The sequence below is a fragment of the Panthera uncia genome, unplaced genomic scaffold (assembly GCF_023721935.1).
Source record: "Panthera uncia isolate 11264 unplaced genomic scaffold, Puncia_PCG_1.0 HiC_scaffold_1448, whole genome shotgun sequence".
NCBI classification, from domain to species: domain Eukaryota; kingdom Metazoa; phylum Chordata; class Mammalia; order Carnivora; family Felidae; genus Panthera; species Panthera uncia.
Window position 1 is genome coordinate 26,916 of NW_026058083.1, and position 24,803 is coordinate 51,718.

The following is a 24,803-nucleotide window of genomic DNA, read 5'->3' on the forward strand; positions in this document are numbered from 1 at the left end:
TTTAATTATTTCATCTCGACTTGTTCCAGCCATTGCGGGAGATTTGTCCTGCATCGCTATTCCGTTTGCGCAGGTCTTTGGTCAGAAAATTCCTTCATGCCCGCTCTCTGCCCCGTTGCCAGACAGGGTCCAGGACAGAGGCTCACAAGGTGTCTTTGTTTCTGAAGGGCAGGACGCCATGCCCTAAAAGAGCAACTCGGAGCCACGGCTGGGAGTCCGAGATGGACTTCATCTTTTTTTTTCTTTTTAAATGAGTGTTTTTTTAAAAACTTTTTATTTCTTTTTGAGAGAGACAGAGGCAGCCTACGAGTGGCTTAGGGGCAGAGAGAGACACAGAATCCGAAGCGGGCTCTGAGCTGTCGGCCCAGAGCCGGACATGGGGCTCGAACCCACAAGCCATGAGATCATGACCTGAGCTGAAGTCGGACGCTCCACCGACCGAGCCACCCAGGCGCCCTATGAGACGGACTTAATCTTTAGTGGTTCTTACGCTCCAGGAGGAAAGCGCAGTTGGGAGAAACTTCCAGGTGATTCTGATACCTGCCCCTTCTCCTCTCTTCCATTCTGGGAAAATAGGTGATTAAGAAACCTTCCCTTGCCCTTGAGGGGTTATTAATCCTTTGTGCGTTTTACATAAATAATGTGAGTTACAATCTGTGCCCACAGATCTATAGAAAAGGTCTCTGGATCCGTGAGGGTCTGATACACTCTGAATGGGAGGGAGGGAGAAGACACCGGGAGGAGCAAGGCAGATGCATCCATCAGGGGCTAACAGGAGAGAAACCACACAGTAACCTGAATAGGGAGGTTCTAATGTAAAACATTATTAACTCTAACAACGGGTTAGAGTAAGGAGGGAATGGCCAGCAAGAAGTAAGGGGGCTCTAAGGAAGAGAGGATTGGGAGATAGAGAGGCAGACATCACCACCAGGCCGAGACCCAGGCCTCGTGGCAGAGGGCATGGCCACGGCTTCCTGGATGCCAGGGATGTTGCTATGGTGACTCATGGTCAGGACTTAACCGGAACTCCGTCCTCTAGAGCACTGGGGAAAGGTGTTCGTGAAACGTGTCATCAGAGGCAACATGGATTTTGCGCAAAAACCACCCAAGTTTCTGCCACAAAACCAGGTAGGGGGCCGGGGGGAAGCTGGTGGCTGCTGTGGGCTTCCACGTACACAGGGAACTCCGTAAGTGGCACAGCCAAACTGGGAAGCGAAAGGCTTCCTTCTGCCATGCCCCTCCGGCCCCTCCACTGACACAACTAAACATCACGCCAACTGGCCCGGTAAAAACATGCAAGGGGCTCACGCCCCTTGTCACAAGACAGTAAAAAAAGGGTGAATTTGTAGCCGAGAGGCAGTATGTCAGTAAGCGTACAGCAGGGTTTCGCTGAATGTCGAGTTCGGAAGGGACTTTAAAAGCCCTGCTGCATCCTAGTCCTACTTGCGGGGCATCCGCAGCAGGGCGCGAGCCGCGACCTGCGGCGGCCAGAAGGACGAGCCCTCTTCCGTCTACCTTACACCCGCCACCTGTCTTGAGGGGAGCTCTTCAGATACACGAACTCGGCCCTTCGGCTCTGCTTCTTCCCCCAACGCTTCTGTCTCTTGTAAACCAGACACCCGATGACCTCTCTGACAGCTCAGAGCCTTTTCACTCTACCAAGCAGGGCGATGAATGCACGTCCATGTGTGTGGGTCTCTTTGCAAGACTTGGCAATATCTGTCCCCAGACACGTTCCAAGTGTGCTCCGATAGGGCAAAATAGGAGCGCTTGTAACTGACCTTGTCTTGGCCACAGTGATTGATCTACGGGGTGACTCCTGATCAATGTCAGAAATGGGACTTTTCAAAAATGGTGGCAGGAAAGAGAAGTCTCTGTTCACAGAGAAGCTAAGACCTTATGAACGCAAAGGGCTGTCTGCGACCCTGACTCTAGCTAGAGAGAAGGCATCTAAGATGAGACGGACGCAGAGACGGCAGAGAGAAAGCGCCTGATGCCATCGGAGTCCCTGGTGCCCACCATCCCTGAGGCCAGTCCTGGTACCTCTTTGCCTTGGTTTGGTTATAGAAGCCAATAAGTGCATCTTCTTTGCTGAAACTAGCTCAAGATGGGTTTCTGGCGATCATCAACAAAGAACGCCAACTCCAGCTTTCCCAACATGAAAAGAGAAAAATAAAGAGGCAAGGGTACCATTCTCTCACGTCTTTGATACAGGGTTTCTGTAGAAAGCGAATATAATTTGAAATGGTCACTTTGGGAATTTGTTGTTAGTGAGTTTTAGAAAAAGTATGTTTCGGAAGTAAGATCTTGCTGCTCCCTGCTTCTTCCTTTTTCTTCCTGAGCAATTCGGTCCTAAAGCAATTGTGTGTGGCCCACGGTGGGAAGCCAGGGAGGCTCAGGTTGGGATAAGGAGGGCATTCTCACAGGTCAGTCCTGTGGCGGGTGTCAGGGACCAGAAAGAACGAGGACGACATCCACACAGGGGGAAGAGGGACAACAAGGCGCCCCAAAGATGTCCACATCTTTGATCCCCAAACACATCTTTTGTTGCTGCAAACCTAGGAGGGTTACCTCTATGGCAAGATGTGATTGAGGTAAGGATCTTGAGATGGGGAGATTATCTGGACTATCCACGTGGGTCCAATGTCACCACGAGGTCCTTATATGGGGGGCGGATCAGAGCCAAGAGTAGAAGATGTGAGGACAGAACACGATTACGGAGCACGTGAGAAAGGGGCCAAGTCAAGGCCTGCAGGTGTCCTCTTAGAAGCTGGAAACAGCAAGAACATGTCTCCCCTGAAGCCTTCCTAAGGGGATTCTTACGTCCGCTGGCACAATGCTTTTAGACTTACGATCTCTAAAAAGGTAAGAAAAGGTTATTTGTTACAGCAGCAACAGGAAGCTAAGAGGAACGGTCAAATACACTGCTATAATAAGGATAATGGAGGCTAAGATTGTCACTAAGGAGAAGAGAGTTACAAATATGGAAAGCGAGAACATGTGGATGAAATCTGTCTCTTGGACTGGAATCAGAGGTGCTGGTGTGAACCCACTGTTACACACGTGTGTGCACGTGCATGCATACACGTCTTGGCTCTGACCACCGAGCGAGCCTCGGAGTTGCAATACACATTAACTGCGAGCACACTTTGCACCAAGATCTTGGCTTCTAAATATCACAGTTTAGTAATGCTCCTTGGAAGGGTGATTCTGAGCTGGGGTAGAGGAAGTACGAGATGAGCCTGGACCATATTCTTGTGCCAGGAAACAATGGAAGCTTCAAAAAATGATGAGGGTGTTTTAAAAGGATACAAAAGCCAACTACCGCCGGCCAAATCAGGGGAAATCTGAGCTGCAAAATAAATACTCAAGAGTAAGGGATTATAACTCACTAGATAAGACAGGGAACCACAAGTTCAGGCAGCTATAAATAAATGAAGAAACGGAAAGTTTGAGGAAGAATTAAATTTTTTTTTTTTTAAGAATTAAATATTTGCACAGATTCAAACTATCTCCTCTCGAAATCACATAGGAGAAAAGAGTAACTGTAGTGGAATAATCTGGCAGACAGTCCCTAATCAAGAGATCAGAGAGAACACTGTGGAACAGACTGACATTGTTCACCATCTGATGGGTCGCAATGAAAAAACACCCTCACTCCTGGAAATTCTCACCAAAACCACATAACTGGAGTCTAATCAGAAGGAACCATCGGACAGACTCAAATGGAAGGACAATCTATAAAATAACCAGCCTGTTATTTTCAAACAGTGCCAGGTCATAAATGTCAAGGAAAGGCTGAGAGAGTGTGCCGGACTGAAAGAAACGGAAAAGACCCAGCAGCTCAAGGCAACCCACGATTCAGAGGATCCTTTCTCTGCAAAAGGTGTTCTTGGGATAATTGGCAAGACTTGAATGGGATCTGTGGCTTGGAGGTAGGAATGTCTCAACGTTAGCTTTCTGATTTTGGTGGCTGCATTTGGGTAAAGAAAGAGAATATGCCTGTTTGTGAGCAACACACATTGAGTATTTAGGGGGTGAGAGGGCATCATGTCAACAATTTACTCTCAGTTCAGAGGGGAAAAAAAGAGGTTTTGTGCTTCGCTCGAAGATGTTACAATTATTTAAAAATAAAAAGAAGGAAGGAAGAAGGAAGGAAAGGAAGAAAGAAAGTAGGAAGAGTCTCCCTTACTAGCTTGACCTTACGTGGTGTTTTAAAGTCTCTACATACATTTTCAAGCATTGGTGGAAACGGAAATGTGTGACTCTATTAGCATATATGAAATTTGTACTTTCAAAACCCATATCTGCTGAAGGAATTTTATTAGCTGTGTGCAGATATTTCTTCACGATCTTCAGGTTAGATATTTTGGGGGCTGAAATCATGTTTAGGCTTTGAAGCTACGATCTATATATTGAAGTTCGAGGAGTGTGAAATCACAGTGCTTTAGAATGTTGCCAAAGTTTCGGGAAAAGGAGACTTAGGGTTGACCCGACACGCTTGGTGTCTCATTAGGCCCCTCCGTGCTTTGATACACTCTCGTCGAAGAAGTTGCCTGGACTCACTCAGACATCAGACAAACATTCTTCTCGGTGTCAGACTTCACAATGAAGCGGAGAGAAAGCGATGCTTCGCTCAGAACTTTCCATTTTTCCCCCTTTTCCTCAAACGTACAAGCTGAAATGAAACATTTCAAACACAGAGAACAGCAAGTACTGTAAAATATCTCCTTGTGCTCAACCGATAACATCCAACAAATGTGAATATTTTGCCTAAAGGACTAAAAATCCTGCAGAGACTGTGTAGATACTTCTGTGTGTCCCGTCCATCCCCTGTCTCCTCTCCCTCCTCAGAGGTAACCCCTGTCTTCAAGTTGGTTTATAGCCTTTCTTACCTCTAGGTGGGCTTTTTGTATATTTCCATAAATAATAAGGACTTTGAGTGCTTTAAAACTTTAAATAAATGGCGTCACTTGATATGTACAGTCTGCAACTTACTTTTTTTTTTTTAATGTTTATTTTTGAGAGAGAGACAGAGGGGGGCAGAGAGAGAGGGAGACACAGAATCGGAAGCAGGCTCCAGGTCCGAGCTGTCAGCACGGAGCCCGACGCGGGGCTCGAACTCACAGACCGCGAGATCGTGACCTGAGCCCAAGTCAAATGCTTAACCGACTGAGCCTCCCAGGCGCCCCTACAACTTACTTTTTTTTTTAAATTGAGGTAAAATGTAATGAAAAGCACAGATCTTAAGTGAACAGGTAATGACATATGATAAATACATACACCCCCTGTAACCCCCGGCCCAATCGATATCTAGAACACTGTCATCACCCCAGAAAATTCCCTCCCCGTTATTCCCCACCCTTACAGACAACGATTATTTGATTTCTACTATGATACAGTAATATAATTGCTCTTAACTTTTGCTAATTGATATAGTCCCATCGTTGAGTATCAGTCAACTGTGCAGTTGAGTCTACTTTTGAACTATCTTACTCCCTTGCTCTGTTTGCCTAATACGCCAATACCACACTAGATTGCTTGCCCTAACTTTATAGTAAGCCATGGAATCACGAACTGATTGCTCCAACATTCTTCCATTTCAGGACAGTTTTAGCTATTTTGAAGTCGTGTGAATTTTCATAAAAATTTAAAAATCAACTTGCCAACGCCTCCAAAAGAAACGTCTGGGATTTTGATCAGAGTGGCATTGACTGGACAGACCAATGTGGGGAGAATTGGCATATTAACGCTGTTGCATCCCCCAATCCACGAACGTGGTGTATTTCTTCATTTATTGTGGTCTTCCTTCCCTCAGAGCCGTTGTTGTAGAGGTCTCATGTGTTTTTTTTGTTAAATTTATTCCAAGGTGTTTTATGGGTTTTGGTGCTATTATAAAGGCATCTTGCAGTTTTATTTCTAATTGTTTGCTGCTGATACATGGAAATACAATTGACTTTTTTTGAGAGAGAGAGAGAGGGAGAGGGAGGGAGAGAGGAAGCATGTGGGGGAGGGGCAGAGAGAGAGGGAGATAGGATCTGAAGCGGGCTTTGCATTGACAGCCGGATGTGTGCTCGAACTCACAAACCATAAGATTATGACCTGAGTCGAAGGCAGACGCTTAACTGACTGAACAATCTAGGTGCCCCATCTGGGGCCTGAGTTCACCAGCTAGTTCTAGAAGTTGTTTTGTATATTCATCTGGACTTTCTATGGAAATAATCATATCAACTGTTTTTTTTTTTTTTTAATTTTTTTTTTTAACATTTATTTATTTTTGAGACAGAGAGAGACAGAGCATGAACGGGGGAGGGGCAGAGAGAGAGGGAGACACAGAATCGGAAGCAGGCTCCAGGCTCTGAGCCATCAGCCCAGAGCCCGACGCGGGGCTCGAACTCACGGACCGCGAGATCGTGACCTGAGCCGAAGACCGCGAGATCGTGACCTGAGCCGAAGTCGGACGCTCAACTGACTGAGCCACCCAGGCGCCCCTCATATCAACTGTTAATACAGGTGATTTTACATGTTTCTTTCTAATCCGTATCTTTGTTTTTTTATTTTTATTTTTTTATATTACATATAATTTATTGTCAAATTGGTTTCCATACAACACCCAGCGCTCATCCCAACACATGCCCTCCTCACTGCCCATCACCCACTTTCCCTTCCCTCCCACCCCCATCCACCCTCAGTTTGTTCTCAGTATTTGAGAGTCTCTTATGGTTTGCCTCCTTCCCCCTCTGTAACTTTTTTTCGCCCTTCCCCTCCCCCATGATCTTCTGTTAAGTTTCTCGGGATCCACATAAGAGTGAAAACATACGGTATCTGTCTTTCTCTGTATGACTTATTTCACTTAGCATCACACTCTCCAGTTCCATCCACGTTGCTACAAAGGGCCAGATTTCATTCTTTCTCGTTGCCACGTAGTATTCCATTGTGTATATAAACCACAATTTCTTTATCCATTCGTCAGTGGATGGACATGTAGGCTCTTTCCACAATTTGGCTATTGTTGAGAGTGCTGCTGTAAACATTGGGGTACGAGTGCCCCTCTGCGTCAGCACTCCCGGATCCCTTGGGGAAATTCCTAGCAGTGCTACTGCTGGGTCATAGGGTAGGTCTATTTTTAATTTTTTGAGGAACCTCCACACTGTTCTCCAGAGCGGCTGCACCAGTTTGCATTGCCACCAACGGTGCCAGAGGGTTCCCGTTTCTCCACATCGTCTCCAGCATCCCTCGTCTCCTGATTTGTTCATTTTGGCCACTCTGACCGGCGTGAGGCGGTATCTCGGGGTGGGGGGGGGCAACATGGCCGAGAAGTAGGTGGATCCATACTCCCCACGTCTCTCAAAGAAGGTGCAGAAGCCAAATGTCTTTATTTTTTTACATCTCCCTTATTGGCAATAGCTAGGACCACCATGCTGGAGAGGAAGTGGTGAAAATTGATATCTTTTCCTTTTTTTTCAGTTTTGGAAGCATTCAATTTTCACCATTAAGTGACATTAGATTTAAGGATTTACACACACCAGGGCACCTGGGTGGCTCAGTCAGTTAAGCATCTGACTTTGGCTCAGGTCATGATCTCATGGTTCACGGGTTCGAGCCCCACATCAGGCTCTGCGCTGACAGCTCAGAGCCTGGAGCCTGCTTTGGATTCTGTGTCTCCCTCTCTCTCTCTCTGCCCCTCCCGTGCTCACGCTCTGTCTCTCGAAAATAAATAAACATTAAAAAATTTTTAAGGATTCACACATGCCCTGTATCAAATTCATCCATGCCCCTGTATCAAACTGAAGAACCAAATATAATCAAAGTCATTCTATTTTTAGATTGCTGAAGGGTGTTACTGCAAATCGATTTTGAATTTTTCAAATGCTTTATTTTGTTAACTTAAGTGAATTATATTGACTTTCAAATGTTGAACCTGCCTTGCATTTCCAGGATGAGCCCCACTCCGTCATGATATACATTGTTCCATTTGGTTTGCTTTCACTGAAGGAGTTTTTGTCCCTATGTTCATGACGGATATTGATCCGTAATACTCTTTTCTGCTAATGTCAGGTTATTTCCGGTTTGGAGTTCTTACACAGAGTCCTACGTAGACATTCTTGTGTGTTTTATTTGGTGCAGTAGGTTCACCTTTAAGCTGTGCCTTGCAATGGAAGTGCTAGGTCATAGGTATGCGTGGGTTCAACTTTAGCAAATATGTTGTGCCCAAAAATACTTTAGTGCCAAAATGGCTGTGCCAATTTACGCCTCCACCATTGGGGTACAGCTGTGTCCCTCCAAGTGTGGGCTGTGAGCGATCCACCACTAGTTGGCAAAGAAGTGAGGTCAGAAATGGACAGTGAGCATTTAGAAAGTTTTAAAAGACATGTGACATTGCTGCGACACACAAACGCATGGTCAGCAGCCTCGTATGACACGGTATGTTGCACACGTGTGATGACACACGGGGGCAGGAGCCCCTCACCGGTCAGTCTCAGTAGGACCACGGCTTGGTGTGCAATACATTGGGGGAAAAAAGAGAGGACACTGGTCCTTTGCCACACGGTCTGCGAAGCACAGGTGCGCGAGCTTTTTGGAGGGTCCGCATCCTTGCAAGCATTCACTGATTTTCATTTTAGCCTTTCTGGAGGCATCCGGTCGTTTTAACGTGTAGTTGCCAGACTAAGGAAGTTGCTCCCTTTTCACATTTTTAGGGGTCACAATGTTGTGGGAAGTACCTATATAGTTTTGCCTACTTTCAGTGTGTATATTTTAAGACTCCTTAAAACATTTTCTTGAGCCCTGTCCTAATTGGCACTCCTCCCACCAAATCATTTCTATGAGGCGGAAGGTGAGTGAAATATGGGGGGGAGGGGTCAAGAACCTGATTCAAGAGTGAGCTTCTTCTGAGCTTCTTCGTTCCATTAATATTTATGAGCACTGCCATGTGCCAAACACTCCGGGTGACAGCAGGGATACAGCACAAGACAAAACAGCAACACTCTTACCCTCGAATTTATGCTGTGGTGGGGAAAAGACAAACAAGAAACCGGAAACTCTGGATGGTGGAAAGTGCCATGAAGGAAGTAGGATAAGGACAGAGTAATTGGCATGGGCCAGAGCAGTCAAAGAAGGTTCTGCTAAGAAAATTATACCTAAGTCACTATTTGAATAAGAAGGAGGACATAACCATACAACGGTCATTGAGAAGAGCATTCCAGGAAGAGAAAATGTCAGGTACAAAGGTCCTGAGGTAGAAACAAGTAGGTCTGAGTATTAATTAGCGGATATTCTCTTATTTGGGTCAAAATTGCCCAAAGAGGTACCACTGATGCCTAGTACTGTGGGCACTGGTGGCATTGTTCCCACAGGCTGCTGACTTCCTTGTATGTCCGTGCGTCTATCTAATGGGGGTTGACCGTCCAGGCTTGTGACCGGAACGCATCTCTGCGAGACTGACGTCAGGCTACTGGAGCTGCGTTGCCCATACGGGGTGGGAGCGGGAAGTAAGGGGAGGTTACGTTCCCCACCTTCCCACCCAGCAACCCTGACCCAGGCTCTGAAAGGTGTAGGAGTATGAAAGCCAGCATCCCTGCCTGCAGTCGGGACAAAATCAGGACGCAGGCTTTGGAGGCTCCTGAGGGGTCAGGCTGCCGCTGAGACTTGGCCAGAATCCTAGCTCGGCTTGTGTCGTCCCTTCGCTTGCTAGTTTCCTCTGGAGCACTTCTTTAATTCGTGGGTTGCCCCTGAATTCTCATCCACGACCCTGCTCTCAGGGACCCCCGCTGAAGACAGCCCGACATATATTCTGCAATGGCTTTTCCTTTTTTCTTTGAAAAGTACGTCTTCCTGTGGCACCAGACGGGATGGCGAGTGCGGGGAAGCCGGACACATCTGGGTTCGAATCCCCTCCATTCACGAGCTTGGCCGGGTTACCCCCTCTCTGTGGGTCTTATCTTCCTCAATTACAAAAGTGGGACAAAACACTTAGACGGGCCAAGAGCAAATGTTCAGACTCAGCTATTGTCATGAAACCTGTCCAAACCTTATCAAAGTTCATAGAACGCTGCAAGCCTTGGGTTACATATCTGTGTTAGTTCTTAAAACAAACAAACAAATAAACAAAAGCAACACACTGTGTCACTGGAATTTGACTCAGCCGGGGATGGGGACGGGGACGGGGGGAGGGAAAGAAATCGCCACGATGTCTCTAATACGCGTCCTTTCATTTAATCCTGACAAGAAGGGTCTGCTATACTTACTTGGAAGATAGGAACCTCATGTTCAAAAAGGCTAAGCTGCCTAAGGAGACACGGTGTGTCAGTCGGGGCTCCAAGTCAGACCTGTCTGGACAGAGCCCAGGCTGGGGACCCTACCTCCTTGGGTGTGGGGCTCTGTCTTTGCTTCTAGGCCCTTCCCCCACAGAAGGGCCTTGCGTCCGATGTTCAGGGGGCACGTCCAGTGCCAGCTGAGACGACTCTCACCAGGCCAAGGCACTAGAGCATGAAGCTTCTTCCAGGGGCATGACTCCAGGGATCTGCAATGCCTTGTGTGACAGTCTTCAGGCTGGAGTGTAGACCGCCGTTAGGCAAAGTCAGCCTTGTCTTCAGGCCCACCATGCCGTTGAGCGTCTCTGGGGCCACCAGAGTCCAGGCTGATTCTATTGTAACTGTGCTCAGGAGGAGCCCGGACCCAGCCTACCAAGGCTCAGATGGGGTTTCAGGCAGCGAGCGGGTTCAGGCTTCCAGAGCCCAGCGAGAGTAGAAGGATCTATTAGATTTATTTTATCCGCAGGCAAATTAAGTCAGAGGGGAGAGTCTGCTCTGTGGAGTCTAACTTCTCAGGTTCATATTATACACAGGGAAAGAGCCCAGAGCTGGGCTGAAAACCCCTTCACCACCCTTTCCAACTAGAACTGAGTCCTGAGGCAGCTGGGACAATTTTAAGGACAGATGCCCATTCCTGCCTGCTCAGACGCTCCCATTGGGGGTAACCAAACCCATTGCTACCAAGTTAACCATGAAGTGTGACCCTCCCTTCCAAAGGGATCTTTCCACAAAGCTGGGGCAGACCTTGGGAGGGTTCCCAGAGACATTTGAGGGCCTGGGACGCTGGAATCTGGTTCCCTTTCAAGGCAGTGCCTCCAGAATTGGTGGCAGGGCCCACGCAGCCGAGCCACGGTGGCGGGGGTGGAGGGGGGGATCCCGGGTACCCCTGGCCCAGCCGCCCTCTGCACCCCAGCAGGTGGGGGCGAGGTTCCTGCATCCCCACCCCGCCGTGGGGAGGGGAGTGCGGGGCCCCACCCTCTGTACCCAGGAGGGTTCTTTTTTTTTTTTTTTTTTAATTTTAACAACGACTTTGCTTTTTCCTCCCCTCACGTTAGCCACTGCATCCTGCGGCACGTTTCTCACCAGTGCATATTTTCTTTTAGAGACAGCACGCGCAATTCACAGCCGATTCCAGCCCACCCTGTGCTTAGCTCTTGCGCCAGGACCCTGGAGCCTCCCTAAGGAGAAAGGCGTCCTCCAAAGTCGATATCTCAAGTTCACGGAGATACACAGTGAAGCGGTGTGCGTCAGTGTCACAGAGGAGACCTCTGCTCGCTGGCCGGTGCTTACATTCCCATGCGGCTCAGACACAGGGTCAGGCACAAGAAGAAACCAGGATGGGAAAGTTAGGAAAAAGTATTCTTGCAGTCTGCCCTCGATCCTGGGCGTGCGCACCCAGAGCTGCCCGCAGTTGCCTTTACCGCAGCTTTGTCCCCAGGCGCCTGGAGGTGGAGTTTGGGTCCCCAGGCGACAGGGGGACCCGGCCTGGACGGGCGGGAAGGGGCGGGCCGACGCCCTCCGCGATCCCGGGGTGGGGGTGGGGACGCTGGTTGGGGGAGGCGGGGCCGGCGGCGGGGAGCAGGTGTGCGCTTGGCCCTCGCGTTTGGAGTTCTGGCACCGGAGGAAAATGGGAAGCTTTTATCTGAAAAGAGGATTTCTTTTGTTAAGGGCTTTCTCCACACCAGGGCCTTGTCGCCACGGGAGAGTTTGACCTTTCCGATTCTCCAGGCGCAGCGTTGGGCTGTCTGCTGTTATTTTTAGGGAGAAGTATAAAAAGAATGGCAAAAAGTTTTAGCTGGGGAGAAAGGGGGAACACGCGGGTGCCTCCACGCATACGTGCCCTTAGGGAACCCCACAAGAAGCAGAAAGCAAACCAGAGTCACACGCTGTTGCACATTAGGGGGAAAAAAGCTCAGTGAGCATGGTTTTAAAAGTGAAAGTTTACGTCCTTGTTCAATGGTTGGTTTTTCTTCAGTTGAATTCCCCATGGGCATAACTTAAGCTCTACGCTTTTTGATGAGAATGCGGATTTCAGTAATCATAATAAAGCACTTGCTAAACTCACTTCAGAAAAAGACCTTATCAGAAGACATTTATTATACCCCTAATGTGTGCCTGGCACTGGGTAGGCACTCGGGAACACCATTTTGCTTAGAGTTTCAAGGACTCTGGACCTAAAATCCTTCACAGACAAAACTATCCGAATAAATTCTTAAAATCTATTTCAAAAGCCCTTTCCCCCACTCCCGGGGCACAGAAAATGGTGCTGATTAATTGCTCATACCCAAACTGTTACTTCTGTTTTGGAGGAATTAACAAAGAAAACCCAGGCCAAATAAATCAACACCGAAGTTCAGAAGGTCAGAGCAATTTGTCTTGGGAACAAAGTCTTCCCTAGGGCCAAGAGGCATTCAGAGGAACTCTTGGTGGTAATGGGATTATTAAAGATATACCTGAGACCAGATAAATATTTGACGATTTTGCAAAGCGCTGGGGTGTCTTTGCAGTTTTCCTTTTGCTGACATATGTTTCCCCGTGGGGTCCGGACCTTGTGGCCTCCTTAGACTTTGCAAGTCAAGGACGGCTGGGGTTTCCCAGGAGTGCGCCGGAGGGGGTGGGAGAGCTGCGCCCGAGATGGGCGGGGCGGGTTACGAGAAGGGTGTGCGCGCGTGCCTGCGTGCATGCGCGTGTGTGTGCGTGTCGGCGTGCGTGTGTGTGTCCCTGCACGTGTGTGTGTCAGGAGGGGGCGGCGCGCGCGCGCCGGGAGGGAGGGAGATGCGGGTTACAAAGCTGCCACCTAGAGGCGCCTTCCTGCAGTGTATATAATGCAGGTCCGCAGCCGGCGAGCTCAGTCCTGCAAACTGCTCGGCCCGGAGGCGGTGAGCGCGGGGAGCCGTGAGCCGGAGCCCAGCCCGGAGGTAAGGCAGCTCCTCGCGGCAGCCCTGCCGGGAGAGGAAGGGAAGCAAGGCGGGCAGGGTTTCTGCTCTTCAGCCGAGCGGTCTTTTTACCGAGGACTCTCTTTGCATCGCTGTGACTGACGGTTGCCCGGGGCGTGCAGGTCTGGTCTCCGAAAGCACGGGCTGCATGCTGCACGGGCTGCTTTTTTTGCAACGCGCGGTGCTAACGTGGGGCTTCACCTTTGGGCTGCAGAAAGTAAAAAGGGCCGTTTTCCCTCAGGCACTGGTGGACGGCGCGCTCCGTGGGTGTGTTGGCTTTAGGAATCTGGTGTTGATTTGCTGCTGTGGGTGTTGAAGCTCCGGTAAGTGGAGAGCTTAGCAAGAATGCAGACCGTCCGCTCGGCTGGCTCCGAGTTGGCATAGGGAACAGCCTGGCACCATCGCTTAACCTCTCTCGTGCCGGGATACCAGTGGGGAAATAGAATTGGCAGGAAATCTGTAGTTCCAGAAAGACGTACACTTTATTAAGAGGCATCCTCAAGTGAAGCACTGAACTGTGGGATTCCAGAACGTGCTCGAGTTCGGTGCTTTGGGGGATTACCAGATCCTGTAAGCGGGGAAGCTGGGAGGGTGAATGTTAAATGCAGCCCGGTCTTCTGGTGTCTTGATTGCATCCTCGCTGATCTAATCTGAGTAGGTACCGTGCTCTCGGAAGGTAAGTCCAACTTCAACTAGAGAACAATAAAGACACACACAAAAGTCTAGGATTTTGTCGTTTAAATGTACCCTTCGGGTAGAACATGCGTGCTGTTCTATATTGTTAGCTTGCATAAAGATTCAAGGGGTGACTGGCAGGCAGAACTTTGGAGTGAGGTCAAGGGGTGGGTGGTTAGCCAAGACTTGTAACTTCCAGAGAGAATGAGAAGTTGTAAAAGTCAGACTGGCTGTCTCCCTCCCCTCCTTTTCTTTTTCTTCTCTCCTCCTCTTTTTTCTTTCCTCTTCTCTTCTTCCTTTCCTTTCTTTTCCTTTCTTTTCCTTTCCTTTCTTTCCTTTCCTTTCCTTTTCTTTTCCTTTCCTTTTTCTTTTCTTTTTTCTTTTCTTCTTTCTCCACCCCCCCCCCCCAATTCACTTGCTCACAACAGGATCACTAGGTTTTCCAGGAGTGGCAGAGGGCCCCCCTGACATGGTTTATGGCTCTTTGAAGGGATTCGGTGAGCTGACATCCCCTGAAACTTCATTCTGCAAAGTCTCAATGTGGTAACTTTTTCTTTTCTTTTTGAACGCAGATGCTGCCTTTGTGTCCTTTTATTTATTCCAGGAAAATGTGGAGGTCGAATAGGCTTGCCTAGAAAAGAGAGGGCAGGCTGCTGGGGTCTGTGCTTAACTTTCTATAGATTTTTAAATGGATAAACTGCCTGTCCTTTCGTCAGGAGCAAGCTTCCCCAGATGCAGAGCCTTTCTCTAAAGCAAAGTTGCACATAGGCGCTCTAGCTTGGGAACAATTTGCTCTTTTTCTCCGGGTCTCTGGCCATGCACACTTGAATGTGCGGGAGCTGGATGCCACACAGCCTCCTGGGGCTGGGGGGGGTGGGCGTGGGGGTGGGGTGGAAGGGCGAAAGAAAATTGAGAAACGCCTGTGTTTTGCTGCCTGTCTGGTTTTTTAGAGGGGCATGCATTGCAGTCATAGTTTTAAAAAAGTTCCAGAAAGTGTGGCCAAGGCAGCATGACGGTGCTTAACTGAGTCAGGACTTTGGAGGTGAGTTTTTCCCTTATTAACGGCGAGTCCTGGGAGAGTTGAGAAGGTATTATGGTTTCTAATCAGACCCAGAACAGGCAAAGTATAGGCTTTCTGGATTGGAAAAAAAAAAAAAAAAAAAAAAAAAAAAACCCAAACAAAAAAACCTACTTCATCAGGAACAGTGGCTTTTTGTGTGATCATCGGGGCAGAGGGGTTTCTGTTTTCGGGGAGGCATGTGGGAGCTGGCTGAGGTTACTCGGACCTGAGGCTGGCGGACGGACACTCTAGAAACCCTAAGAGTAAAACCGAGCTGAGGAAAAAAACCCTTCAGGACTTGAGGACTTTAGCTTTCTCTCCGTGGTTTTGCAGGGCACAAATGGAATTTGGAACTGGAAAGCACAGCGTTTGAACTTAGTTTTCCTTTTCGGAACAAGAATGGTGTCAGAACGCCTTCTCGTTGAGTTTCCTGCACGTGGGTAGAGCGTAGAAAGAAACCCAGAGGCTGGGTCACGTCCAGTGTTTCTCACGTCTGGAAAATCAGAGCCCTGGGACACACATTTTCTATTAAAGTAAAAACAAGCAAGCAGAGATAAAGAGAGAGAGAGAGAGAGAGAGAAGAATAGGAAAGGAACAAAAGAGGGGATTGTCTGATTTCGAACACTTGATGGATTTCTTGAAGGGTAGAGGGACTTGAGTATCTCAGTGGTGACTTTGGACAGCTGTTGGCCAGGGACAGATCAAAGGGCAGTGGGCAGCGTGGGGGACCATGTCGGCCAGACAGACAGCGTCTTCCAATTTTCTTGCTGTAACAGATACCTTTGTGGGGATCTTCCCTGAGTTTTATTAGCAGAGCCTTAAGACTGAGTCGCCTTCTCCTGGGAACCCTATTGTGTCTGGCCGAGGGCCTGGCTGACCTCCCACTGCCTCGTCCAGGTCCTGAGCTGGGTGGGAACTAAGGCTCTGGTTACACCCGGCCAACCCAGACGGCAGCCTTTGTGACGTGGGGCTCTCTGGATCTGCCCTTCTGGGCACAGCCCTGTTTCCCTGTGGGCAGCTGAGCACAATAGACCAGATGGGCTTTCTGGATGTGGGGGTTCATTTTCTCCCCCAAATGCTTAAAGGTGGATGAAGATACCCCACCCCGCGTGTTAACAGGAAGCATGGTGAGGACCCCCCCCCCCCCCCCGCCAGGGGTAGGTGGCCTAGATCTGAATCAGGGTAGGAAGCTTTCTTTCTCCTTGACTCTCTCTTTATGACCTTTGAGTTTCCTGCTGACGTAGAGCAGCCCCTTACTTGTGTAAAGTAAGTATCCGTCTGAGACTGAATGGGCAGTCAAGACAGCATTATTTTTGTTTGCCTGGCACTGGGGGACCCACCAGTCCCCAATTGTTGTCAGCCCTCGCAGATGGCCGCGGGGAGCCTGCCAGGGCCGGAGCTTTCCTGGACTGCCCCGTTGGATGTAATGCAGCATCGGTAAAAACACCAAAACCAAGGGGCAAACAAAACCCAAACCTCAGCGCTGGGCCGTTGCCTCACGTTTTTAGAGGTAGTGCGGGTTCTCCTTAGCGAACCGCGTGCCGGCTGTGCGGGAAGGTGGGGTGGGGGGGGGGCTTTGGCAAGGAGGCCGGAGCACAGCTCCCGCTGGATGAAGTCTCTGGAAAAGTTGCGAAAGGGAAGAGAGCTGATGTTGAGCCACAAACCGAGATCAACTGGTCCCTTGGCCTGGCCTCGGTTTGCGGAGGTTCAGCAGAGAGGGAGGCTGAACAGGGTGATAGGATCTGGACGTCGCGGACTTGCTCTGTGAAATTCTGTCCTGGGGGGACACAGATCCCAAATTGCAGAAAGCCAATAAAAATGGTCACCCGTAGGCAGAGGTCTCCCAAAGAGCCCCGAGGGCTGGAGGGTCCCCCTTAGGGTCCGAGCTGCTGCCTCCCAGCCCTGGCCTGGCCTGTGAAATCGTACCTGCACCACTGGGGACTTCGGGGAGCGCCTTCCTCCCCGCCTGTTTGCCCCCGGCCACCAGAGCACCCGGCTGTGCGCCTTCTCCCGGCTTTGTGGCACCCCTGCCCTCAAAGCCTTTTCTGCCCCAAGCCACTCCCTTGCTCAAAACCCCTGTGGCTCCTGGTGGACTGGCCCAGCCTGACCCCCTCACTCCCTGCACCCCTGCCCCAGACGGAGTCTTGCGCCAGCTTTCGTGTGCGGGGAGGGTGGCCTCAGCCAAATTGAGTGATGCTCTTCGTGGTGCCTCATTGGTACACGCCTTCCCTTCTCCTTGAAGGCCCCCATAAGCCACTTGAGGGGAAATCCCGCACCTTGCTGCCCATCTCAGTTACTGGCAAGTTCTTGGGGGGCGGGGTGTGGTGATTCTGGTCTGTTATGCCCCAGAGCACTGCCCCTCGCAGAGGAGGCTCCACAAAGATTTGGGGGCCTGGACAGCGTTGATGTTTGTCTCAGTTCGATGAGGGGCTCAGAATCTTCTGGACTCCCATTCCCAGGGATGGCGTCGCATCACTGGGCGTGGCGGAGCCTGCTGAACCCCGCTGACTTACTGACCGTGAGTGCGTTGAGCCCCTGCATTGTGCTGGCCGTGGTGGAAAAAGGTGAAGACGTCGTCGGGGTGCGGGACTTGGGCAGGAAGAATGTGGAGAGAAGTGAACGCAGTGACACAGAACGGAGACCTGTGGCCTGGGTGGCGGACGAGGAGGGAGAAGTGGGATGCGTTCATTGGGACAGGAGCAGCCAAGGGGTGGGTCGGGAAGAGTCTTCCTGGTCTGGGATGGGAATTTGCAAACACACAGGAGGCAGTTTTGGCGAACGCCAGCCGGTTGCCAGAACACTTGGCAGTCTCCGTCGTGGAGGGACTGACTTTTGGCCAAGGAGAGGACATGTTTACTGCAGGCTGACCGCCACCCCTTGCCTACTAACCCCGGGGACTTCTAATTCTGGCTTGACCCCCCAGCTCACCGGGTGAGCTCAGGAGGACCATTTGGATCCAGACGAATGCCTCGGGCCGCTTGGCTGTAGTTCACTCGTTGTCTGGGATACTTGGTTGATGAATAATAAGCCTGAGATAGGAGAGGCTCATCTCCCAGAAAAGTCCTCCGATCGACAAAGAGGAACCTTTCCACCACTAGCGAAGAGGAGTGGTGGATGAGGCCCTTTGCAGACCCCAGGCCGGTGGGGAGGCCCAGACAGACACCAGGTCCTCCGCAGCCATAGGGAAATGGCAGAAGTGTGATGGTCCCTGAGTACAGGTGTGGGACAGGTGACCCCCAAGGGTCCATAGAAAGTGACCCCAGGGGAGAGGAGCGGTCAGTTAAGACTCAGTGAGTGCTGGGGACAAGGGGACGTACAGTGAAAAGTCCGGCTTTTTGTTGTCAGTGGGGTCTCCGTGGTCCAGGAGAATGGAAAGGGAGCCTTTACTGGTCTGTGGAACATTTCTGAATGTACATAATTCTCGAGGTCAAATTTCAAGTGGCACAGAAGTTTAGAGAGTCAAATCGACAATCCCCCCTCCGTCCCCTCCCCCTGTGCTGCCTGCCAAAGTTTTATACTTATCCCAGATCTTTTTTCTGTGGCCTTTGTGCACGTGTATTTGCATATAAAGACACACCCACCTTTTGCTCCTGTTTTACGTAAATGAGATTATGGGACGCAAGTGAGATTATGCGACGAGTAGGCACAGGCACGTTGCCTTCACTTGGGCTACCTTGTAACTTTCCGTGTTCCTAAAGGAGGGTCCCTTTCGTTTTTCTTAGAGCTATGTTATATTTCAGAAGGTGGACGCTTTGACAAACCAGCCCCTGCTGATGGACATCCACGCTGTCTCCAATTTTCTCGCTAACAAATAGTGCTTCAGTAAACATGCTTGCTTGTGCAGTTGGGGACTCCTGAATCTTTCGAGAGGAGCAACGTGTGAACCTAGGTGTCAAAGTGGGTCTCACCCTCCGGCCTCGGGGCTCTGAGTCCGCAGGGAGGCGGGCAGTGTGCAGGTTTGACTGACCCTGGGAGTTTTTCCCAAGCTCTGGCCCCCACGCTGGCGGGAAAGGACTTGCTGGTTTGTGCAAAGCAGAAGGTGACTGGTCCCGGTGGGATGAGGGGTTTCCTGCAGGTCTGGGTGTCATCAGACCTCCGCTGCCTCCCAGCACAGACAGACCAGAGACTGGCTCAGAGGCCTGATGCTTAGACGGGGAGCGCAAATCCCCCGGGGTTCATGCGGAATGCAGTCTGTCTGTCTGTGTACCGGCAGAGGTGACCTCCAGCTTTTGCTGGAGGGCAGCTGAGGAGCTGGTGTGGGACACGCTGGGCGTTAAAGTGGCCCCTGTAGTTCATCAGCACCCCCCCTCCCCGGCCCTCTCCACCCTCAGATTTTGCTGGGAGCTTTGTCATCAGGCCTTGCGGCAGACAGCATTTGACAGAAAATGCAGACTGTCTTTGTCAGATCATATTCTCTTCTGGAAACGGCCCTTGATTGTTTCCAAAGCCAAATGCACGGAAGATACCCGCATGACCAGAGGCTAAGCTGTGGTGAGGCCTTTTACTCTCCTTAGGCCCCGTTTAGATTCGTGGAAGGCTTGATTCCTAGTTGGTCTCATCTCCTTGCTGTGCTTCCCTGCTTCTCTTGACCGCTGGGGCCTCCTGCCCTGGGAGGGGGTGCCTGGGAGGCGGGTGCCCCGGAGGCGGGTGGTCAGGGCACAGGCCCCGCCTTCAGCTCCTGGGCCGAGTGGTGGTGGATGATCGGTGATGGACGGGCCAGCTGGCTTTCTCGCTCTAGCCAGGGGCCTCGAAGCCTCTGCTGTGCCCTTCAGCCCATCAACCCTTGCTGGAAGAGCCCTACTGTGTCCCCTCAGCCACAGGGAGAGGACACGTGGATTGGGTAGTGTACCCCACGAGGGCCTAGGAGGACCCGTGATCGCTACAACAGGTTTTCATTGCTCAGAGGGCAGAGGAGGAAAAACCCGGGATGGGGCCCGCACTCTCTCTGGCCACAACTCAAGCTCTGGGAACAGCGACGGTTGGCAGGAGCCCCAGAGGGTCCAAAAGAGCAGGGCATGAGAGGCAGGTGGCTTCTCATACGCTCCCGCCCTGTGTGGTATGGCTGTGCACGCTGAATAGTGCCCAGCGCCTTACCACTGGACGGCACGGGAGCCCACTGTCTCCTTGTGGTGAGCAGAGAGGTGGGGGGGCTTGGACCCAGTCACGGTGACAAAGGCTGGGGCGCATCCCTTCCTTTCTGGCCCCCGCCGACAGTCCAGATCTGGGGCTCCGGGGCATGTCTGCTGAGGCCCTGCAGGGCTGTAGCGGTGAAGGTGGAGGAGGGAGCCCCACCCGGCTCCCGCCCTCCTCTGTCCTCCAGCAGGGGTCCTCTGCTCTGCAGGGACTCTGGGGTCAGATGAGGTCATGAGGCGAAAGCACCTTATAAACTAGGCCGTGCTGCAGAATGTGTTTCATTTTAGGGAAATGGGGGGAGAAGGGGTCACCGCCTTGGAACCAGGAAGGAAGCAAAGCTGAAATCCTTGCTTTGTTCTGTTCTGGAATCGGGGGCTTCAGGGGTCAGGGTGGAGAGGATCAGTCCCGGGCAGGTTAGTGGCCAGGGGGACGTGGCAATAGTGGCCTCAAGGCACGGTCTGGGGCTGGCTGTCCACCCTAAGGCCAACCCAGTGGGTCAGGGACCCCTGTCTCTTCTGCTGCCCCGTGTCCCGTGGGGGTCCTCGAGCTGCCTCTTAAGACAAGGTGGTCCGGAGTCTGGTCACGCGAGGAGTTTCTTTGTCTGCAACTTGGTCGTGCTGAGTCTCCCGGGATGCCGTCCTCTGCTGTGGGTCTGGTCCTGCACAAGTTGGTGGTCGCAGGGCACGGGGACCCTCCTGGTGGGCTGCTCCGAGGACCACCAGGCTTCCTGGCTGCGGGCACTTCACGGGGGGCCCAGCCTTCTCCCCTTAGCAGCAGGGACACGGGGGGACCAAAGGGCACTTTCAACCCGCAGAGGAGAAGTGCCCGGGAATCTGCTGGTGATCTCCACTAACTGAGATCCACCTGCTGTGGGTTCGAGGCTGAGGAAGTAGTCAGTCCTGGGAGGCAGTGGGATGTCTCATTGTCAGGGACTCTGTTCATTTATCTGGAAGGTAAACCTATCACCCTGCCCATCTCTGTGTACCTTTGCCTTCCAGGCAGGGACAGGCAATTACTTAGGCGGCAAGAGTTAGTTTCAAACGTGGACCAAGAATTAAGGGAGGCTGTGACCTTTGCTAAAGGGTTGGGAGGGGGCGGGGGTGGACTTTTGCAGAGCATGTCCCCTATGTGCTAGACTCTGCACTGGGCCCTTTGGTGCCCGGGTGACTCTGCGATGGCTCTGGTGCCCTGACAGTGCAGCGGAAGACAGGTTAACTAGTCTCAAGTTAACCGCCCATGAGGGGAGCGTCAGGATTCCAACCCAAGAAGGTCTGGTCTCGGGATGGGTGCTTTTCCCGGCTGTGTGTCCTCATACCGTGAGCGTAGCCACCTGAGTACTGACCTGTGCATCCTCCAGGGAGATCACCTAGGTGACCTGGAGTCCACTGTAAATGAACTTGGCACAGAGGCTCGACTCGGGGTGGGGCATTACCCGTGACATGCGGGAAGGAAGCACAAACACCTTCCTCTGTAAGGTAGCTCTCAGCAGGTCGCCCTTGTTCCCACGGTCACACAGTGGGGCTGCCGTCCCGGGGCTGGGTCCTGGAGGGATCTCAGCACCCTCAGGTTTGCGGGGGGGGGGGTCACCCATAGAAGACAGCCCTTGACAGCTCTCACGGTGGGTGCATTTCGGGAGAAATCACGTCTAGGCACCGTGGTACCTGGGAGCGGGATTCCTCTATGGATGTGCAAATGGTGACGATCCCCAGGTCAGCAGGGAAGACGGTGGAGACAGGTGTCTGCCCCTCCAGAAGCGTGGCACGTGGTGACTTTTGTGCTCCGGGTCTTGGCACAAGCCGCTCCCGAAGCAGTTGGATAAATAAAAGAAGGGAACACAGCCGGTTGGTTGCCCTTAGTTGAAAAGCGCGCGGCCCAGCCGGGGACGGGGGGTGCGGGTTTGGGGTGCACCCAGGCGCCCGAGCTGCAGGACGTTGCGTACCGAATGGTCGTCAGGACCGCGGGGCGAAGGCGGCCTGAGACCCGGGGCGACACACACGCGTGCTGCAGGAAGGTCAGAAGCACCGAGTCAGTCACACTTCTGATGCACACTGGGGAGGGAATCCGCAGCGCTGTCATTAAGACCCCAGCACAGGACCCTGGTCATGCAGCATTGCCAGGGACTGATCGACTCTGCCATTCTTTGGGACGTGGGGAAAACGGCTCCGCTGTCCTCCGCGGAGAATGAGCGAGCCGTCAGCGTCGCCTGGGCTGTCAGACGCTTCGCTGGCCCCTGGGCCGTGTTGATTTCGTCGGCCGGGCTGCTGACGTCTTGAGAACACAGCCGTGAAAAGACAGAGACAGCGGCCACCCTTGCTGTCTTTAGCACCACGTGGGCTTAAGATTCCGGGTAGGTTTTTCTTGGCGGTGGTGCAGAGCTCCGTCACGGCGGCTGGCTTTTGTCCTTTCTTTGGGAAGCCGCCACCGAGCCCGAGCGGGACAGCCGAGCTTACGGAGCGCCGGAAAAGCACGTGGGCTGGCGCTCCGGCGTTCCCTAACGAAGCCGCTCTTCCGCTCCATCTCTCTTTGTGTGGTTTTTGTGTAGGCCGTCTGCTTCCTGCTCTCGGCACCATGGATCTGCACCTCTTCGACTACTCGGAACCGGGGAACTTCTCCGACGTCAGCTGGCCGTGCAACGGCAGCGACTGCATCGTCGTGGACACGGTGCTGTGCCCCCACATGCCCAACAAAAGCCTTCTGCTGTACACGCTGGCCTTCGTCCACATCTTCATCTTCGTGATCGGCATGATCGCCAACTCCGTGGTGGTCTGGGTCACCATCCAGGCCAAGACCACCGGCTACGACACGCACTGCTACGTCCTCAACCTGGCCGTCGCCGACCTGTGGGTGGTGGTCACCATCCCCGTCTGGGTGGTCAGCCTCGTGCAGCACAACCAGTGGCCCATGGGGGAGCTCACGTGCAAGATCACGCACCTCATCTTCTCCATCAACCTGTTCGGCAGCATCTTCTTCCTGACGTGCATGAGCGTGGACCGCTACCTGTCCCTCACCTACTTCGCCGGCACGTCGAGCCGCAGGAAGAAGGCGGTGCGCCGCACCGTCTGCGCCCTGGTGTGGCTGCTGGCCTTCTGCGTGTCCCTGCCCGACACCTACTACCTGAAGACCGTCACGTCGGCGTCCAACAACGAGACCTACTGCCGCTCCTTCTACCCCGAGCACAGCGTCAAGGAGTGGCTCATCAGCATGGAGCTGGTCTCCGTCGTGCTGGGCTTCGCCGTCCCCTCCTGCGTCATCGCCGTCTTCTACTGCCTGCTGGCCCGAGCCATCTCGGCGTCCGGCGACCAGGAGAAGCAGACGGGCCGCAAGATCATCTTCTCCTACGTGGTGGTCTTCCTCGTGTGCTGGCTCCCCTACCACGTGGTGGTGCTCCTGGACATCTTCTCCATCCTCCACTACCTGCCCTTCACCTGCCAGCTGGAGAACTTCCTGTTCACGGCCCTGCACGTCACACAGTGCCTGTCCCTGGTGCACTGCTGCGTCAACCCCGTGCTCTACAGTTTCATCAACCGTAACTACAGGTACGAGCTGATGAAGGCCTTCATCTTTAAGTACTCGGCCAAAACGGGCCTCACCAAACTCATCGACGCCTCCAGAGTGTCTGAGACGGAGTACTCGGCCTTGGAGCAGAACACCAAGTGACGCGCCCTGCGGGGTCCCGGGGACCGAAGGTGCCCGTTTTCCACGCGGCACCGGGATGCGTCGTTTCCCGAGCGCGCGGCCAGGGGGCTTCGGGGCCGGGCGCCCGAGTGGCGGGAAGAGGGGAGCGTGTGCCACGGGCCGCCGTGGCGGCTGGCACGCGGCCGTGCGTCCTGGCGGTGTCTCCTCACGCAGCTGTGACCGGCCTGTTGGCCCAAGCCTGCCGCGGGGATGGGCTTGCCTGCACTTGTGTAACATAGGACTTTCCGTGCTCCCCGAAGGTTTTCTATGGCGATTTGTATTTAAATCTTAAGACTTTATTTTCTCACTATCGGTGTACCTGATAAACGTATTTGAAAGTTTAAATATATTTTAAATGTCGTACGGGAGGCACAACGCTGACTTGTATTCAGAGCGTGGTAGTTTGAAGACTAGTTTGACTTCCGTGTTGACTAAGGATGACATTAATTGTTAGCTGGTTTGAAAGGATATATCTATAAATATATAAGTATATAAATATACGCCAGTCTTGGCGGAAAGGCTTTATTTACGATAGTTTTATATCTGTGTGGTGCTTTGGGGTATGGAACGACAAAACGACTCTGTCATGCAGTCTGTGATCTTATGGGTGTTGTAAAAATACGTGAAAAAGGCGAAACAAAGCACAGCTGCCCCGGGCTGCGACGCTGTGCACAAAGCGAGCGGTCTTATTCCAGAAAGTTCTCTCCGTTTGTAAGTTATTTTTTTTTTTAATAAAGTTTTTTTTTTCCTAAGAAGGCATTTGAGTCTCAGTTTTAAAAGCATGTGTGACATTTAAGTGGCGTGTGTGTGTGGTAATAACGACACATCTGTGCTGCATGTTACGTCGGCCTGACGTGTTTAAAACAAGAACGCTACCATAAAGCAAAACCCAAGGGGTCAGCTTGGAGGCGGTGATAGAAAAGGAAAAACATTTCATGCTGTTTTTCTCTATTCATGTGTCGTTATTAGTTTTTTTTTAATGTCATGTGGTATATTTGCGGGAAAGGAGAT

The 24,803-nt window shown here is 51.8% G+C and overlaps 1 protein-coding gene across 3 annotated transcripts; it reads left to right on the forward strand.

Annotated features, from left to right (window-relative positions):
* Positions 1-13,144: 13,144 nt before the first annotated feature.
* LOC125917065 (atypical chemokine receptor 3) lies at positions 13,145-24,564 on the forward strand. 3 transcript variants are annotated; one of them, XM_049623323.1, is made up of 3 exons: positions 13,145-13,231; positions 13,491-13,572; positions 22,660-24,564. In XM_049623323.1, the coding sequence occupies exon 3, from the start codon at positions 22,686-22,688 to the stop codon at positions 23,772-23,774; it is 1,089 nt and encodes a 362-aa protein (XP_049479280.1). In that variant the 5' UTR covers positions 13,145-13,231; positions 13,491-13,572; positions 22,660-22,685; the 3' UTR covers positions 23,775-24,564. The 3 variants fall into 3 exon arrangements, with proteins under 3 accessions (XP_049479280.1, XP_049479279.1, XP_049479281.1); XM_049623322.1 differs by lacking the exon at positions 13,491-13,572; XM_049623324.1 differs by lacking the exon at positions 13,145-13,231 and having other exon boundaries at positions 13,238-13,572.
* The last annotated feature ends 239 nt before the right edge of the window (positions 24,565-24,803 follow it).